The sequence below is a fragment of the Loxodonta africana genome, chromosome 12 (genome assembly GCF_030014295.1).
Source record: "Loxodonta africana isolate mLoxAfr1 chromosome 12, mLoxAfr1.hap2, whole genome shotgun sequence".
Classification (NCBI taxonomy): domain Eukaryota; kingdom Metazoa; phylum Chordata; class Mammalia; order Proboscidea; family Elephantidae; genus Loxodonta; species Loxodonta africana.
This window is the reverse complement of record NC_087353.1, coordinates 90,366,903-90,386,509: the sequence shown is the minus strand read 5'-3', so window position 1 is coordinate 90,386,509 and position 19,607 is coordinate 90,366,903. Positions and strand designations below refer to the sequence as shown.

At 53.0% G+C, this 19,607-nt stretch overlaps 1 protein-coding gene across 2 annotated transcripts in view; it reads left to right on the top strand.

The window, feature by feature from the left end:
• Positions 1 to 279: 279 nt before the first annotated feature.
• SRRM3 (serine/arginine repetitive matrix 3) overlaps positions 280 to 19,607 on the top strand; it is a 38,741-nt gene continuing 19,413 nt past the window's right edge. For both annotated transcript variants that reach the window (XM_064295922.1, XM_064295923.1), the window contains exons 1-7: positions 280 to 512; positions 6,932 to 7,033; positions 17,133 to 17,261; positions 17,341 to 17,421; positions 17,915 to 17,944; positions 18,370 to 18,432; positions 18,570 to 18,605. In XM_064295922.1, coding sequence (XP_064151992.1) covers positions 280 to 512; positions 6,932 to 7,033; positions 17,133 to 17,261; positions 17,341 to 17,421; positions 17,915 to 17,944; positions 18,370 to 18,432; positions 18,570 to 18,605 — 674 coding nt within the window. The remainder of the gene's footprint in view (positions 513 to 6,931; positions 7,034 to 17,132; positions 17,262 to 17,340; positions 17,422 to 17,914; positions 17,945 to 18,369; positions 18,433 to 18,569; positions 18,606 to 19,607) is intronic.

Below are 19,607 nucleotides of genomic sequence, written 5' to 3'. Positions count from 1 at the left end.
TGGCACCCACCCACGTTACAAATGGAGAAAACCTAGTACCTGATCCCTCCTCATACCCTGAGGTGTGACCCAAAGGTGCAAACCCTCCCTCAGCCCGCCCCCCTCTCCAGAGTGAGGAGAAGCGGATTAGCGCCGCCGTGGGTGGACCCTTAAATCTCCAGGATTAACCCGCGCGCACGGACGAGGTTAGCAGGTGGCAGAGAAGTAACCATCCCGCCCCCGGTTTGTGTCTGTCCCGCAGAGCCGGCGGCCGAGACCAGCGGCTCCGGAGCCAGCGCCATGTCCTCCACTGTGAACAACGGGGCAGCCAGCATGCCATCCCCGCCCGATGCCTCGAATGGTTTCCCGCAGCCGGGAGCTTCCTCCGGGGCCTGGCCGCGGGCCGAGGAGGAGCTGCGCGCCGCCGAGCCGGGCCTGGTGAAGCGCGCGCACCGCGAGATCCTGGACCATGAGCGCAAGCGGCGCGTGGAGCTCAAATGCATGGAGCTGCAGGAGATGATGGAGGAGCAGGGGTGAGCCGCGGCCGGCAGGGGCGAGGAGTGGAATGGGACCGCGAGTCCAGCCCGCATAGGAGGCAGAGTGTAGCGCTCGGGAGGGAGGGGGAGAGTCAGGATAGAGGGGTAGGTCCAAAGGAGCCAGAAGGGGCTGGGCAGGTGAGACCTGAGGGCCAAGCTGGGACACGGGGCGGAGCCCAGGAGCAGAGTCCGGACCAGGGACCAGAGTCTGAACCAGGTGGGATGAAACCGTGCAAACCAAGCTCACCTTTCATTCATTTATTACTTCATTCATTCAATAATCTGTCTTTGAATGCCTGCTCTATGTCACACTCTGAACTGGGCTGGGATTCACAGAGGCCAAAACAGACACAGTCCCTGCCCTCCAGAGTCATCCAGTCTAGACGAGGAGAGAGACATGTAACCATCAGTGACAATAAACCAAACCCAACCCATTGTCATCCAGTCGATTCCGACTCATAGTGACCCTATAGGACAGAGTAGAACTGCCCTGTAGGATTTCCAAGGAGCAGCTGGTGGATTTGAACTGCCGACTTTTTGGTCAGTAGCGGAGCTCTTAACCACTGTACCACTAAGGCTTCTCAGTGACAATACAAGGCCTAAATTCCCCCTTCTATAACACGGGTGGATCAAACTGTCCAGATTCTCCCAACCTGGTGCTGGACTCAGTGCAGCAAAGCACAATGGGCCTTTCCTATATGTAAGGTCAGCCTGCTCAGCAAAGGAATCCTGGGTGCCACACCCAGAACCTAGCTCAGGTTTCACCCTGTCTAGTTCAAGAGTCTCTATGAGTCGGAATCCACTGGATGGGGCAACAGGTTTTTTTTAGTTCAAGGTCTCCATGAGTTGGAGCCAACTCAGAGGCAACTTATAGGAACTCTGGTGGTACAGTGGTTTAGCACTTGGCTGCTAACTGAAAAGTCAGCTGTTCAAACCCACCGGCCACTCCACAGGAGAAAGATGTGGCAGTCTGCTTCTATAAAGATTTACAGCCTTGGAAACCCCATAGGGCAATTCTGCTCTGTCCCATAGGGTTGTTGTGAGTTGGAATCGACTCAGCGGCAATGGGTTTTGGGTCAATGGCAACTAACAACAAGTTCAGAACTAGTCTCAGGAGCACACAAGCGTGTTGGAGCTGTGTTAGGCAATGCTGGGCCCCAGGGCCAGATTGGAGTCACTTCCTGTCCTCACAGACACCCCCACCCCTGCATCTATCTAAGAAGGGAAATGAATGTGTTCATAATCAATTCCACCACGAGGCAGATTAAAATCAGTGGTAGAGGACCCACAGGGCCAACTGCTTCAGGAGCTCAGAGGAGAAGACATTTGAATGGACCTTAAAGGATGAGTAGCAGTTTGTCAGGCTGAGAAGAAGGGCGTGTGAGAGATCCCCAACCTCTCGGTCCACCCATCAGTCAGTAAGGGTTTAGGAAGCCCTCTCATCCAAGTCTAGCAGAGACAGGACAGCCTTTACACACAGAGCTAGAGGCAAAGACAGAGAACAAGGGTCGCTATTGTGCAGCTCCAAGGAGAGCTGATGGTCCCAGGAGATCCCTTTTGCATCTGCCCTGAATACTTTGAACCTAGTGGGCTGACTGCTGAGGGAGGGAAAGTGGAGAGCTGGGCCTGCCCATCAGACCGCCCATCAGACCTGCGCCATCAGTGAGCTGAGAAACTGGAAACTCCCTGTACATGCAGTTGGGCCTAGAGCCACAGCTGGGCCAGACACTGCCCAGGCTGGAAGTCCCTGTTCTGTGCACAGCAGCCCCTCCAAACCACACCCTTATCTGTCCTGGGCTCCCCTGGAGGCAGCCAAGACCTGGGCCATCCTCCAGGGGTGCCCAGAGGAAACTGAGGCGCAAACAGAGACAACCACTCACTTAAGGCTACCAGGAAGGCAGGGCGAAGCTGAGCCTGGGATCAGGCACCAGGCTGGCTGCCAGGCAGAGCCGCTTGTGAGAAGAAGAAAGGGGCCAGGGACTTGAGGCTCCCCTCCAGCTGGGGACTAGGTGGCGGTGGGGAGAGTCTTGCCAGAGTGGGGTGGATGGATGGGAGGATGCTGAAGAAAGATAGCAAGGAGGCATCCAGCTGTCGAGGAGATCAGTTCTGAGGAGCTGTGGGTGTGAGAAAAGGAAATGAGATCCCAAGGGGCAGGACTGGGCAGGGGTGGAGAGTGGCGTATCATCCCACAGAAAGAACCCCAGGACTTTCATTAAACCTGTGAACCCTGTTGGTTTGGGAGACCCAAGGAGTGAGGGGAACGTGGACAGGTGGGTGTGATGAGAGAACAGGAGGGACGACAAGGACAGACAAGGGCCAGCCTTCTGCGCTTTATTCTTAGAAACCACCCCTCGCCCTTACAGAGCCCCGCTTTTCATTGAACCGAGCCGTTTCCAAACCAGTCTCCTCACTAAGCCCGTTCTTCACTGAATCTCTCCATCCTGACAGCCTACCTCGTTTCACTCAACTCCCATGGCCCCTCCCTCACTGAGCCCCTCCCTCTGCCCCCAGCCCCTCACTGCACAGGTGAGGGTCACTATCAGGTAAAGGCAACCTCAGCAGAAGATGATGGCATTTGGCCATGTCCTTGATGTCAACCCCATTCTCTCTACCAGCCCTGCATCAAGGCCCCTGGGCATCAAGGATCTCCATCTCTCTGGGAAGAACTCACTAGGTCTCCAAATATTCAGTCAGGGCCCTCAAGGTGGTCCTCAGACAGTCCCAAAGCTAGCTCCTGAGCTACCATCCCCCACCTGCTTCCCACCTCTTAGCCACTGTCTGGTCAGTGGAAGGCACAGTCACTTTGATGTCCCCTGTAATCTAGGGACAATGGCACCTACCTTTTGGTATTGTTCTGAGCATCCCATGAACCTAGGCACATATGGGGCTGCCCAGCCCCCAGCCAGGCCCCAGGAAGTGCTCAATAACCAGGGGGACCCTTGCTCTGTTGTAAAATCCAGTCATTAATATCCATTTCTAGAAAGACTGGTTCATTTGCATTTATTGACCATGTTTTCCAGCATTTGACAAATATTCACACCAGTCATAGGAACAGACATCCTTCTGGGCCTATTGAATAGCAATCCCTCTCCTTAACATTGTTGGACGGCCGGCTAATTCATTGAGGATTGACACTGCACTTGGAGTCACCTTCCCAGGGAGCCTCTGCACACACTCTGCAGTCATGGAGGGTGGGGCTGCGGCAGAGCCCACAATTTACATGACACGATGCCCCACCTCAGCTCCAGACATCCCCACGCACCCTGTCTTTCCACGCCACTTTCTGTGGGGACACAGGCCAGATAGACAGAGCATGGCTTGGGGCTGTGAGCCCTTCTCTCCTTGTTGTGTTTCCCCATCTGTAAAATGGGAATAAGAATCCCACTCAGCCCTCACAGAGCTGGGGTGAGGATCAGATTAATGACCAAGGAAGCGGTTATCAAGGAAGCCTTGGGCCCTGGGCAAAAACAGAGTTAAACATTTTCTACTCCAGGAGTCTCTTTTAAAATGGTCTACCCTCTCAATCCACCTCTCCCTCCCCAGAGGGAGACAAGCCTTAGCACCACCCCCTCGCCTCCCCCTCGCACATGTGCATCTTCAGATCTTCATGAAACCCTGGGCTTCTGCCCACCTCCAGCCTTTATAGCCTCCTACAGACCCCCCAGGCATGGGAGCTTGGCTGCCTCCTCCCTGACTCAGCCTGGTCCAGGGCCCCATGCCCTTGGCTTAGCCAGCCTCTGCCCCCCTTCCAGGGGTCTGCCAGGTGGGGGGCTGTGCTGTGCTGTGCTGCGTGGAGTTTATCTCTGTGCAGGTGACAGCGGCAGACTGGTCTCCTGAGGGAGAGATGAGATGGGGAGCAGTTTCTTTGTGCTTCCACTGCTCAGAGAGGACACACGCCTTCTTACTGGACCCAGGCCTGTCCAGCCAGCAGAGGGCTAGGCACACACAATGGGCAAGTCAGGCCAAGGGACCTCCAGGCAGGATGCCCAAGCCTGAAGCTAAACAGGGACTGAGGCAGACAGTGGTGATCCAGGGCCCAGGACTTGGTGAAGCTGGGTTAGAGGCATCAGCACAGTGTGGCCTGAGCCACACCCACTGCCCTGGGGTGGAGATGGGGATTGGAGGAGATGGGAGGAGAACCCAGCCATCCCCAAGGTGGGCTACAAGGGAGCCTAAATTTGCAGAGTCAGAGCCTTAGATGGGGGTCAGGGGTAGCCATGGGGACATGCAGGTAAGAAGTGAGTGCGGTGATGCTCCCCTCAAACGTCCCAACATATTCAGTAGGTATCAGCCATTCTCCCTCCTGGATGCTTTTTAGTCAGTTCCTTCGTGCCCATATTTAGGGCTACTGTCTAGTTCTGACTGTATCCTTTCCTACCAGAACCTTTGCTGTAACCTAATGCAGGCCTCCCTGCCTCCAGCCCCTCTCCTCCAGCCACACAACCACAAGAGTCATCTTTCCAAAACGAAAATCCAACCTTCAAACTCTTCGTGACTTTCCATCACCAGTTACTCAGTCACTCGCAATGTGGCCGGCACAGTGCCAGGTGCTGAGGAGGCAGCAGTACACCAGAACAATTCCCTCGGGGATTCCCAGACCAGCACAGGATCCAGACAAGTCAACACATAATCACTAAAGCATGAACTACCTGTCAGGATCTGGGAGGTACAGGTTGCTATGGAAACACAAACGCTGGCACCTAACCTGGTCGGAGGGTATCAGGCCTGCTGTAAACATCCAATGAGTCAAAGCTTTGTGCTCAGGCATGATTATTTTCATAGGGTAAACCTAGAAGTTCATTTGTGAGTCAAAAGAGCTATTCATTTTTTTTAAGACTTTTGAAAGGAATTGGCAAATTGCACTCCAAAAAGGGTGGGTCAGTCTGTGAATGCTTGTTGAAGGAAGGGAGGGAAGGTGGGAGGGAGAAAACAGATAGGATCCCATTTTCACACACAGGCAGGGTGGGGAGGTTGAGCCTGCAGTGGGGACAGAGAGAGTGAGCAAATGACAAAGGCAAGATAGGACCCTGTCCCTAATTTGCCACCATGCCTTCTGTCAAGGACAATGACCTGCAGCCCAGGAAAGGGAGACAGAAGAGTCTAGGGAGTCATTCAGCAACAGCCACTGGACACCAGCTTTGTGCTAGGCGCAGGGCAAGGGGCTGAGCAAATGTCTTTAAAGTCAGGCTGGTGGGGAAGTTGCCAGGGGGTTTGGGAGGCTGAGGCAGGAGTTGTCACAGTGATGCAGTGAAAGAAGACAAGACTTGACTCTGGAGTGTAGGAGCAAGGACGAGGAGTAGATAATGCCAGATCTGTGGTCCCCAGCCTGAGACTCAGGAAAGGAGGGCAAGGAGGAGTAGAAGGTCTAGAGCTTCCATTCAAGGCCCAGACTTCATCTACCCCCCACCCCACACCCTAAGTCAATGCAGAGGTAAGCAATGGATCAACCAATGAGACCCCAGACAAGTCACTTGGCGCTTTGACCTTGCAGAGGTAAGGATGCTTTGATTACTTCCTGTCCTAGTTTCCCGGGGCTGCCATAACAAAAGACCACGGGTGGGTGGCTTTTAAGAACAGAAATATATTTCTCATTGTTCAGGAGGCTGCAAGTCCAAATTCAGAACATTGGCTCTAAGGGAGAGTCCTTCTTTGTCTCTTATCTCCTGTAGCCCTGGCATTTCTTGGTGTTTCTTGGCTGCTTATAGATGTATTTTCACATGGTGTCTGTCTCCCCTCTGTGTGTGTCTGTGTCTATTCTGCTCTTTTTATAAGACCCCCCTCAGAAGGGATGAGGTTTAGAACCCACCCTACTCTTCATTAACATAAAAAAAGAAAACACCTATTTCCAAACAGGGTCATTTTTACAGGTACAGTGGTTAGGACTTCAACATAACTTTTTGGGGGACCAATTCAACCATAACACCTCCCAAGGCCGTTGTGAGGATCAAATGTCAACGAGGCCAGGGCAGCAGAAAAGGTCATGTATGAGTCAAGGCCAGGCTTCTCACTTGAATGTCACAGAGAGTGACTCCAGCCTCCAAGTCAAAGGGAGGCCTGCCCTGGGAGTGGGGAAGGGGCAAGAGGGGGAGCTCAGCGCCACCTGGGTATCCTCCCACCTCTGGGAATAGTTCTTCCTTTTTGATTGTTTGTTTATTTGTTCATTTGGTTAGTTGGTTGGGTTGGGTTGGGTAGGTTGGGTTGGGTTGGGTGGGTGGGTTGGTTGGTTGGTTTGGCTTGGTGCAAAACAGGTAGGCCTAGAGCTTCCTCAGTGCTAAGAGCCTTGCTTGGGTCTCTGACCTTAGACAACCTGGAAGGTGCACTTGTGACCACAGGCTGAGAGGTGGATGGGGTAGAGAGCAGGCAGGGAGAGAACTAAAGCCAGGGCAGCAGCCCTTAACCTCTCTGTGCCATCATAGGTACTCGGAGGAGGAGATCCGGCAGAAGGTTGGGACTTTCCGGCAGATGCTGATGGAGAAGGAGGGAGTGCTCACCAGGGAGGATCGGCCTGGGGGCCACATGTGAGTGCTCACCTGAGCAGGTGTTGGGGGGAAAGCGGGGGAGGCTGGTGCAGGGTCAGGTATCAGCTGGGTGCCAGAGGAGCCTTTATGAGTGCTCCCTCAGGTGATTGAGAGAGGGGGTGAGGAAGAGGAGGAGGGGGGAGTGGGCATAGGTCCTACTCACTGGGAGCTCTGGGTCTGCTAAGGTGCCTGGGCATCACCAAGGGCCTCCCCCTGCTGCCCTTGGTTCTGTCTATGGCCCAGCAGGGGGAGGAGTATGGGAGGCAGCCCAGCTCTCAGCTCCGGAATCCTGGGCTGCACATCAGGAGGCTTTGGAAATGTTCTGACCCCAGCGTTATCACTAGCTCCTTTGTATGGCAGTTATTATGACCTGTAAAATGAGCTCCAGGCTAAATGTGCTCTGGAAAGTGAGAACCAGCAGACCAAAAGCCATTGCCAAGTGGCCAAAGTCTTGGGAGATAAAGAGCACGTGGGCTTTGCTGGGGTCATGTCTTTGTGGCCTATCACAGGACAGCAGCATCACCTGTGTGCTGTGGGCCTCCAGGTGGGCTTGGGATCAAAAAGGGAAGTTATAGGGAGGTAGATTTCATCTCAGATTAGAGGGGAACTATAGGTCACTCAAATAGAGTCCCTGATGGGGTGCAAATGGTTTGTGCTCAGCTACTAACTGAAAGGTTGGCAGTTCGAACCCACCCAGCAGTGCCACAGAAAAAAGAAGTAGCCATCTACTTCCATAAGATTACAGCCATTGAAAACCCCCTGGAACACAGTTCTACTCCAAAAGAAGTGGGGTCGCCATAAGTCAGAGTTGACTCAATGGCGATGGGATAGACCACTCAAAACTACACAATTAATGGAGCCTGCCGTTGCAGCAAGGCGGGCACAGCCTGTCCTTGCACGTGTTGAACGAGCTGATGGCAAGTCAAGCACCATGTTTGGCAGGTCGTATGCATGCAGAGAGCATGGTTGTGTCCACATTGATGGGCCTCCCCCTGGCCAAGCCTGAGTTCCCCATCCGGCACTGACACACTGGGCTTCTCCAGCTGGACGCAAAGCTGAGGCTGGGTGAGGGGCTAGGGTAAAAGCTGCGGGTCATTTCCTCAGGAGTGGGACTGGTTTTGGGGACCTATCTTGCTGAGGCCCTAGATCCCTGTCCGCCTTTATTCACACAAAAATAAACTGATGGCAGTGCCTTGCGAGTGATTTCCCTGTTGCAATCATCATACAGGCAAGCACATGTGGGAACAGATGAGTCCTCGATGGAAAGCCCTTCTCCTCAGGCCTCTGTACTGCTGGGAGTACCAAGGATGGGGATCCCCCACTCTCCCCAGTTAATCCTCATCTTTCTGGCCAAAAGCAGGGTCAGAAGCAGCCTCAGGCTTGTAAGAGAGGCTCATGGGTGATCTTGGGGAGCCAAGCTTAACCTGCCTACTATCTACTCCCCTCTAGAGCTACCACCAACTCCTCTTTAGCCTTCCAGAAGTCACAGCACCATTCCCCCTCACTGATGTCCTGGCTAGTTCCCCCCAAGAGCAGGGCTAGCCCTTCTCCTCCCTTCTCAAACTTCCTGACAACCAGAAGGTTGCTCCCAGCTGCTGCCCACACCACCTACCAAATTAATCTGTGCTCCTCAAATAACCTCAGAGCTTCTCTGGAAAACCACTCACTTGTTCCTTCTCCATCCAGTGTGAGAGCAAGGGGCCATCTCTGGATTCTACCTTCTCTGAACCTTTTTTGATGATAACCGCCCCCTCCATCTCAAGCCTGCATATCTTCCCTTTCCCTGGCTCCTTCTTATTAACCCAGTTCCTATCCTAAAAAATAAACCCCTCCCTTAACTCTGTTTTCTCCTCCAGCTACCACCCCACATTGTTTCCTTCCTTTCTCAATCAAATTTCTTTGAAGAGTGAGCCTTACCCATTGTCTTCATTTCCTCAAACCATGGACATCTGGCTTCTGCCCCCACAACTCCTGTGATTTGCTTGTGCCATGGCCACCAGAGTCCTACTTACCGTGGTCTGTGGCTTCTCTTCATGGCTTGGCCTCTGTCTTAGTTACCTAGTGCTGCTATATCAGAAACACCATAAGTCAATGGCTTTAACAAACAGAAATTGATTCTCTCACAGTTCAGGAGGCTAGAAGTCCAGATTCAGGGCACCAGCTCCAGGGGAAGGCTTTCTTTCTTTGTCAGCTATGGGGAAAGATCTTTGTCATCAATCTTCCCCTAGGTCTAGGAATTTCTCAGCACAGGGACCCCAGGTCCAAAAGATGCACTCGGCTCACAGCTCTTCTTTCTTGGTGATAGGAGGTCCCTCTCCTCTCTGCTTGTTTCTCTCCTTTATATCTCAAAAGAGGCTGACTCAAAATACAACCTAATCCTGTAGATTGTGTTCTGTCTCATTAAGATAATGGACAACCCACTCCCAAATAGGATCATAACCACAGGCATAGAAGCTAGGATTTACAACACATAGGACAATTACCTCAGATCACAAAATGGAGGACAACTACACAATACTGGGAATCATGGCCTAGACAAGTTGACACATATTTTGGGGGGACAAAATTCAATCCATGACAGCCTCTTTCTGGAATTTGCCACCATTGCTCCTTTCCTTCTGAAACCTACTTTTCCCCTGGCTTCCAAGATGCAGCTTCTGCTGTTTCCTACTCTCCTGCCTACTTCCCAGATGTTGGTTTTCCCCTAAGGTTTTATCATGTCCTTAGGTCTCTTCCCTGCATCTGCCTTCTCCCTTCTCCCTGGGAGAGCTCATCATTCCCCAGCTTGAGCTCTTTTCTTTAGTGGGTGATGCTCAAATCTTTTTCATTAGTTCTTATCTTCTTTTTCCTTGAGTGAATGAATGATGAATTTAAGAACCAAGACACATTGGAAAATAGGCCATAGAGAGGTTGCAGAGTCTTGGTCATCAGAAAAAAATTGTCTTCAGTGTCTGGGCCACATGCCAGGCCCTGTGCTAGTGCTATGAGGTGGGGGTAGAGAAGAAGATGGGATCCCTGCTCCCTGGGTAGAAAGACGAACCTCCAACCTGAAACCAGGAATTACTGACAACTCCTGACAAGAAGAAACAACACGTCTGCTCGAACTGTTCAGTGTGTGTTCAGTGGGAAGAGAGACTGGGACAGACTAGGGTTGTCAGTCAGGAAGGATTCCTTGGAGGAGGTAGACCTGACAGCCTTGATGGTCAGGGAGACCTCCAGCTCTGGAAACTTGATGAGATGTTGTGGAGACAGGAGATAGAATAGACTGCACTAGAATGTCCAGGACATGGACCTTGACTGGTTTTGTTTACTGCTATATCCCTGGTGCCTAGAATAGGGCATCTTGCTCAGTTTTCCCCAAAGCCTCAGTTTCCTCCTTTACATGGTGAGGGGATTGGACCAGAAGGCTTCTTCTAGCCCAAACAGCCTCAAATGGTATAAAAATAGTACTACGCGATCAGTGACTGCGGCAAAGTAAAGAGGCTGACGGCAGCCTGGATTACTCCAAGTCTGGGGGAGCTGTTTGTGGTGCTGAACCCAAGGCTGCCTTGGCCTGAGGCAGAGAGGTGAGGGATAGAGGTGATGGGGGACTGGAGACAGATCGATCGTGGGCCTTCCTGTGGACCTGGCATCTGACCAGGTCTTGGCTTCTTAGCTCAGAATGTGGGTGGTGGAGAGAGAGTGTGAGCTATGGCACCAAGCACTCCACTTGTCCAAACCTCTAAGTTCAACATTAACTCCCTGGGCCCTGAGTCCCAGCTCCACTACATTCCAGCTGTGTGATCTGGACCCTGGGTTACAGCTCTACTACATCTCATCTGTGTGACCCAGGCAGGTTCTTGACTTTTCTGGGCCTCGGTTTCTTTCTGTATAAAATGGGGATATTAATACCTACCTCATAGAATTACTGAGGAAATGAAAGGACGATGAATGCAAGTGTGAGGAATAGTGCCTGGCTCACAGCAGACACACATCGCTGGCCACTGACCATCACCACCATTCTCATGCTCACAGGGAGGCCTGGCAGTGGGCAAGTACTGAATTGACCTTAACTTCTTCCCCTCAGCCTGGCTTGTCCCCATCCTCTCTGCCAACTGTGGGGTTCACTCAGGAATCCCTGTGGCTCATGCCTTTGGTTTCCTGGCTCTGATCCCCCCACATAGACTGGTGCTTTAAGACATGGAGAAACTCAATCCCCTCTTAGAGTTATAAGACAAAGCCAGACCCAGACTAAAGGGTTTCCACATGGGAGGGGAGTCCTTATTAATTTCAACCCTCCATGAACTGTGAGAGTCCATGCTGCCTCCCACTCAGGAAAGGGTCACAACAGGGACAGAGCCACTCCCAGGGCTTTTTGTCCCAGGGATCCTCCTTGTTCCTTAAGATAATTGACTGCTTTGGGTGACAGTCTTTTGTGACAGTCTCCACCCCTACTTTCCATGTGGTCATAAGAGTGTCATAGTGCTGCAGCGTCTGGTGGTGGGAGCCAGTAAAAGGTTTCTGAGAGAAGGTGTAATGTGATCAGGCAGGTGTTTGAGGACTTTCCCTTTTGGAAGATGGGTCAGATAGGTCAAACTGCAGGGAGAACATGGAGAGGGGCTACGGAGAGGAGGAGTGAGGCTCCAGAGACACTGAGGAAGGACAAGCCTTCATCTCTGGAAATGGATTGGTTGTGGAGAGTCCTATTTTGCCACAGAAACCTGTGACTCCCCACCATCCATGAGATAAGGTCCAGACTCCTTTGCCTGGCATTCAGGGCTCCCCACACTCTAGACCTAGCCTGGTTTTCCTCTCTCAGCATCATGCTGCAGCCAGCCTGACCTGCTCGAAGTTCCCAGCTATGTCCTGCACATTCCCACTCCCCCGCTTTGCTCATACTAGACCCTCAGGCTGAAACACCCTAGTCCCTTCTACACAGTTTCAAATAAACCCCCATCATTCAAGGCTGCCTCTAAAAACCACCTGGCTGATCTTCCTGTAAAAAAGTAAACTCTTCTCTTTGGAAGACATACAATGTTTTCTCTAGTTCTCACGGCTGCTATCAGTTCTTTTTTGTTTTTCACTCCAATACACACTTTTAAGAATCATTGTTATGTAATATAACAAAATATTTGGAAGAGAAAGTTTATGGAAAGCAACACCCATAAACCACAGTAGTTCCCCCTTATCCAGAGGGACCACGATCCAAGACCCATCCCCTCATGGATGCCTGAAACCTTAGGTAGTACCAAACTCTGTATATACTCTGTTTTGTCCTATATTTACATACCTATGATAAAGTTTAATTTATAAATTAGGCACGGTAAGAGATTAACAACAATAACTAATAATAAAATAGAACAATTATAACAATATGCTGTAATAAAAGTTACACGAATGACGGAGCGAACAATGTGAGGTTTCATCATTTCATTTAACATTTTCCAACCGTGGTTGCCCAAGGGTAACTGAAACCTCAGAAAGTGAAACCACGGACTATTTGTACTTCCTAACACAAACACAGTTAGCCATTTGGTGTATTTCCAGCCTTTTTCTTTCTTTCTTTTTCTATCCATCCAATGTTATACATAGTGGCCTTAGGCAAGTCACTTGACCTCTCTTTGTCTCATTATTTTATCTGTAAAATGGGAGTATTCAAGTTAGTACTCATGTCATAGGCTTGTTCTGAACATTAAATGAGCATGTGAAGTGCTTCGAATAGTACCTAATACCTGAGTTAGTTATTTGTTAGGTGCTGTCGAGTTGGCTCCTGAGTTAGTGCTTAGTATAACATGTACCTGTGTCATATTTGTTCTCTGCACTGAGAAGCTAGACCAGAGGCTCCAGGCCAGACTCATCCCTGTTTCCTGCACACTCCCAACCCCTAGGCTTCTGGCAGGCATGCTTGATGGCTGAGTGAATGAGCAGAGACGGCCAGCCCTTTGCCTGGAATCCTTCCCCTCCTCTGTCTGGATTCATTCGGCTGTCAATTGGCCATTATGCCCTTGGTTAATGGGAAACAGAACCAGTTAATTAGCTGAACTGCTGGCATGAAGAAAAGCATGTGATGGACAGTCTTTACCGATGGAAGCATTGCCCATGGCTCCTGGCCCAACCCTTGTGTCCAGTGTGGTGCTTTGTGTTCAGCCTTGACTCTCTCATGGTCCCTCTGGAGAAGACTTTGGCCCAACTTTGGCCAGCTCTGTGGTCCTCGGTTTCCTATCTTCCACAAGGGAATAACCCCTCTCCTGCCTACTTCACAGACACATGGTGAGTAGTAAACTAGAGCATAAACATGGACTTACAAGCATAAAACTTTAAGCATATCTAGAACTCGGCAGGCACACCCACAACGGTATCTATAAAGTTGGGAGGAGTTAACTGAGCCAGAAGATTAAACTTAGCTGACATCTACAGCAGGGAAGGTCAGCCAGCACGCTCAATGGCTGTCCTGTTTACACTCCAATTCTCAATTCTCAAAGCCAATTGAGAAGGTGAACTTATATGTTTTACTCAAAGGTCCCAGCACTGTAGGGGATGTCTCTTTCCTTTTCTGGGTCTCAGCTTTCTCATCTATAAAATGGAAGGAGGAAAAAAAAAAAAAAACCAAACCCATTGCTGTCAAGTTGATTCCAACTCTTAGTGACCCTGCAGGATAGACTAGTACTGCCCCATAGAGTTTGCAAGGAGCAGCTGGTGGATTCAAACTACTGACCTTTTGGTTAGCAACCAAGCTCTTAACCACTGCACCACCAGGGCTCCAGAAAATGGAAAACCCATTGCCATCAATTCCAACCCATAGCAACCCTATAGGACAGAACAGAGCTGCCCCATAGGGTTTCCAAGGAGCCGCTAGTGGATTCCAACTGCCGACCTCTTGATAAGCAGCTGAGCTCATAACCACTGCACCACCAAAGCTCCATACAATGGAAGGTAGGGGGTGAGTTCTCTAAATCAGGAAATGGCTCTGAATGGGATCTGTGAACAGTGCAGCACTATTTAAACACTGGTGAACATTATTGTTAGTGATGCTATCATCCAGAAGAGGGAGAATAGGGACCTGAGATTCTAGCCCTAGGAGATCCTGCCATACAAATATAATGGTGGCAGCAGCATAAAGCCAGCAAAAGCAGCTCCAGCCTAGGCCCATTTGTATCCCTGGAGCTCCCAGGACAAGTCTTACGCGGAGGTTCGGAGACCTTGCACCTCTCCCTAAGCCTGGTACTCTCACCCTATGCCTGCCTGTCTTTCAGTGCTCCCAGCAGACAACATCCCAAGGAAACCTCCCTCCTGGCAGGACAAGAGACAGAGAGGTCACATGATAAGACTCTAGAATGAGGGGGTGGGTGGGGTGAGGAGAGCAGCTAACGGAGTGGAAACAGAGGAAGAAAGGAAAGATGTCCCTAGGGGTGCAGCCAGCTGAGTAAGGAGGGCACAGTGAGGGGAAAGGCGAAGCAGTAAGGGGATGGGTCAGTGAGGGAAGGAGCCTTGAGGCGGGCTTGGGCTCAGGGGCTAACCTAGCTGGCAAGTTAGAAAGCAAGAAGGGATTCCTGCAGAAGGCAAAGCCCGAGCTGAGATGTTTTCTTTTGTAAAGAATAAACAGAAGCTCCCTCTTCCCACTGGCTCACCCACTGGTGCCCTTAAGTTTTGCTAAAGACTCTTTCATGTATCAGACATTTCTGTGGCTGCGTAGGGGGGTGATGGGCTGAGGGAGGTGGAGATTTCGGGGACAGGAGGTAGGAGGCCACCGGCTTCAGGAAGGGGAGCCTAGGGAAGAACAGAGAGGTTTGGATGAAAGGATGTGGGAGCCATTTGGCTCTGGGGGGTGGAGACTGAGGGATGACGTAACCATCTCCTCCATCCCCCCAGAAAAATCTCCCATACAACCTATGTGACTTCAAGGCTTCCAGGGCCAGAGAGGTGTTCAGGAATTGAATGACATTCTTAAGACTGGCCTCAAGGCCAGCTCACCCTGTCAAATTTGGGTTACATTCTTTTTTTTTCTTTACAAAATCAGTCTTCAAAGATTCAATTAGTAGGTTCCCTGCTAGAGATTTGTCCCCGAAAATCCTTTTTTTCTCCTTGTAGCTGTGGTCTCCCTCCCTTCACTCTGTCTTTTTCACATATGGCAGCCTCTCTTCTTCCTGGAAGAGAAGGTGTTGGTGCTTAAGTGCCTGACAGAGACCCCCCAAGTCTAATAATGGTTACCACTTGTGGGACAACAGTCGGAAGCCAGGCCTAGTGCCAGGGGCTTCACAAACAGAATCTTATTTAATTCTCTCCTCAAAGCTGGGATTTTTTTTTGCTTGTTGTATAGATAAGGAAGCTCAGTGAGCATGGCCATGCCTGGATTCAGGCCTGACCGTGTGAACCCAGAGCTCCTGAGCCAGGGGAACAGCAGATGGGGGTGAGGGTGGTTCTGCTGAAGCCAGGGCCGAGCCTCCATCTGGGAGGGGCGCTGTCTGAGCCAGCATGAAATGAAGACTAGAAGGCGTAGGGGCCACCACCCTGGAATCCATATCCCTGAGGCTGGGACTTTGCAGGGTCACTTCTGGGGTTGTTCAGTTAAAAACAGAAAGAAGCGCCAGCACCCATTGTTGTTGACAGCCACCGTGGAGTTGGCCCCTGGCTCATGGCCGTCCCATGCACAATGCAATCAAATGCTGCCCAGGCCTGTGCCGTCCCCACGATCAGTTGTGCTTTGAACCACTGTGCTCAGGTTTTCACTGGCTAATTTTTGGAAGTAGATCACCAGGCCCTTCTTCCTAGTCCATCTTAGTCTGGAAGCGCTGCTGAAACCTGTTCAGCATCATAGCAACACGAAAGCCTCCACTTTCAGATGGGTCGCGGCTGTGCGTGAGGTCCATCGGCCAAGAAGTGAAACTGGGTCTCCCACATGGAAGGCAACCCCATTTGTGCCAGAGCAGAACGGTGCTCCATAGGGTTTTCAGTGGCTGGTTTTTCAGAAGTAGATCGCCAGACCTTTCTTCTGAGGCATCTCTAGGTGGACTCGAACCTCTAACCTTTTGGTTAGCAGCTGAACACATTCACTGTTTGCACCACCCAGGGACTCCCAGCACCCATTGCCTATCGGGAGTTCTTCCAACAGCCCTGTAAGATGGTTATCATCCTCCTCTTGGAGAAGAGGCTCAGAGAGGGGGCATAACAGGCTGAAAGTCACACAGCAACTCAGGGATACTAAGTGACAAGGGCAGGTCAGCCTGATGGCTTCAAAGCTCATGATCTCGCTTCAAGCCCAGCTGCCTTTAGGAAAAAAGAATCACTGTGGGAGCCAACATCTGTGGCAGAGGTTGGCCGGGCTCCTGAGCCAGGAGCAGGGACAGGAGGTGGCCGTCCCCCTGAGTGGAGAAAGCGCTCAGCAAGATGGATGGGCACATGGAAGGCAGGCGGAGCGCCAAGGTGCCAGGGCGGTGATTGATGAGGACATCCAGGCGGCAACTAGACGCAGCGAGGCCTCCGGAGGCTGCAAGGGGAGGGAGAGAAGGGGCTATGAATAGTTCAGAGACTGCACCAGGGCTGGAGGAAGGGAGGGGTGTGGGGTAAGGGAGGACCCCAGCCAGGAGGAGGGGCCTGGGGGGAGACAGCGGATTAAGTAAGGAAGGACAGAGGTGGGGGGGGACTCAGTAAGGAGGAGCTAAGTGATGGGGAAGGGGCTCTGTAAGGGAGGGGGCTCAGTGAGGGGGAGTGGGGCTTGGCGAGGGGGAAGGGCTGGGGAATAGTAGGGCAGTGGGGTAGGGGGGACGACAGAGATCAATGAGGGGGCTCAGTGAATGGGACTGAAGGATGAAGGTTCAGCGACGGAAGGGGCCCCGTGAGAGGAAGGGCCTCATTAAGCAGAAGGTGAGAACTTCGAGAGGGGGGCTTAGGCGGGAGTGGGGTGGGGGGCCGGGCTGAGGGTCTTCCATCTCTTTGGCTAATTATTGCACGGTCAAGGCGGGGACCTATAACGGAACCTTCCAGGCTGACACCCCTGCCTCCGCCTGGCCCTGCGGGGGTGGGCCACAGAACCACGGGTCCAGCCCGGGGGTTTGGGGACGGAGAGGGGCAGCCAGGGCCCGCCCGGCGGAAGGCGGGTGGTGAGCGTCCCTGTCGCCGGCAGCGTGGCGGAGACCCCGCGGCTGATCGAGGGCGCCGAGCCGGGCCTAGAGTACGCGCCCTTCGACGAGGACGACGGCCCGGTGGACTGCGACTGCCCGGCCGCCTGCTACCGCGGGCAGCGGGGGTACAGGTCAGCGGCGGCCGGGCGCGGGGCGGGGGCGTGGGCCCGCGGACGCCCCTCACCACCCCTCCCGGCCCTTCTCGCCCAGGACCAAGCACTGGTCCAGCAGCTCAGCATCGCCCCCTCCCAAGAAGAAGAAGAAAAAGAAAGGCGGCCACCGGAGGAGCCGGTGAGAGGCCCGCGGGCCCACAGGGGGCTGGAGGGGCGGCGGGGCCCCTTCTGGGGGACACCCATCCCTCTACCACAGGGGACAGCCACGCTGCATCTGTGAGCCCCGCCCCTCGCTGAACCCCTCCCCCAGTCAACCCTCTTCCCTTACCTGGGCCCCTCCCACCTCGCTAAGCCCCTCCCCTTCACCAACCCCCCTCCCCTCATTGAGTCATCCCCCCCTTCGCACTCACCTGCCCCCAGAACTGGACACACAGACCCGACCGTCCCCTGTGTTACCATCCACCTGCTCTCAGCTCCCCCCACCTTGGGGGTCTTGAGCCCACCACCACAACGTGAGTGGCCTGAGGAGGAGAGGCTTGGCTGGGCCTCATCTGTGATTCCACAGATATATGCCCTCCTCCTCTGTCCTGAGCTGAGACCCTGGCAGGGGTCAGCTGCCCAACTAACCCTCTCCATCTGTCTGTCCTTTCTCCCTGGGCAACCACCCTCAGCAAAAAGAGGAGACTAGACTCCGAGTGCAGGTCAGTGTGATGAGGAGGGTAGGATGGGGACGGCCAGGGTGGGTGACATCTGTGAGTGGGAGAGACTCCAAGTCCATCCCCCAGAGGCAGGAGGCCTGGCCCCTCAGAGCCTGGCACCACCAAAGTGCCAACCTTCCCCCCACAGATGCCAAGAAATCCCACCAGTGGAGTCTCTAACCTTGGGGTTTGAAACAGTGCTGTTACAATGCCAAGCAGGCTGGAAGGGTGACTGGGGGACACGCGGGCAAGCTCCATTAACTACCCTCAGGGTCCCTCCCTGCCCTTGGGGCCTCAGGTCCCTTCTATACAAGGGACAGTTGAGCTTTCCAACTTCAATACGCCAAGCCCCCGGGCTTCCATGCCCTTCCCAGCTGCCCCCTCCAGGGCCCTAGCCTCACGAGAGCCCACCCTCTCTGTGCTCGCAGCTGTGGGAGCTCCTCACCCCTGCGCAAGAAGAAGAAGACTGGGAAGAAGCACCGCCGAGACAGGTACCCTCACTCCTCCCTCTCCCTCACCTGGAGCTTCCTCTCTCTTGGGTGGAACTAAGTGAGCTAAGCATTGCACAGGATTGGTGCTCACCAACCACCCCAGGTGGGCTCAAGACAACCTCTTTATCACCCTGCAGGTCTGATTCTGGGTCCCGGAGGAAGAGAAGGCACAGGTGAGTGGTGCCCTGAAGAGGGGCAACAAGGGAGGTTGTGGACAGAAGCTGGTGCTCCCCTTCAGGACAGAAGCAGTGATGGGAGAGAGTTGTGGGAAGGGGAGAAGGGACAGGGTCCTGCCGCTGTTGCATCCTCCCACTCCAGGTATGGACTCTTCCCCAGAGCCAGGCCTGGGATTGGGGGTGGGAGGATGATGAAGGCCAATCATTTGCAACTCCTGCCTGCCCCATGAGTCAGCTTGGAGCTGACTCAAGCCCTGCGCTGACTTGTGGCCTCAAGAATTTCCAGACAACACCGCATGTGTCCAAAGGGTGTATCTGTGGAGATGCCATTTGGGAAGCCAGAAGCATCAGGACCCTGAATTTGCACAGGAAGGACATGCCAGGCAGGAGGACCTCAGTGAGCTAGGAAGGCTCAGTGGGTAGGAGACCAGGTGGGCGAGCTGTGGCTAGAGGTAGGGTTTCTGGGGGCCAGTGCCAGCCCCCAGCAGGCCTGAATGCCAGGTTATGGAGCTCGCCTTCATTCAGCTGGGGCTGGGAGCCAGCTTGGGGCTCTGAGCAGGACAGCGACTTATTCAGGATGGGTTAGGGCAGGGGAGGACCACGGATGGGAGGCAGGAGTCCAAACAGAGGTGGGGTGGCCAAGGAGGACAGAGATGAGGGATGCCGAGAAGGTAGAAAACTCAGCATGGAGGGAAGGAGGCTCTGGGGTAGTCACATCCCAGCCAGACCCCCTCCCTGGCAGCCCTGAGGAGGGGTAGAGCCCCCAGTTCCATCCCTGTAGTGGGGATTTGCCCAAGGCCATTTGCTAGGTAGAGGAAGAACCTAAAAAAACACCTAATCTTGTGCCTCCCTATTCCCCCATGTCCTCCTCCCCAGTGTGAACCCCTACTGCCCCCCAGTGGTCGCCTTTACACAGACCCTGGCCCTCGGACTCAGTCCTAGAAGGGACCTAGAGATTGGCTAGGACAGCTTTAGATAGGGAGACTGAGGCCCAAAGGA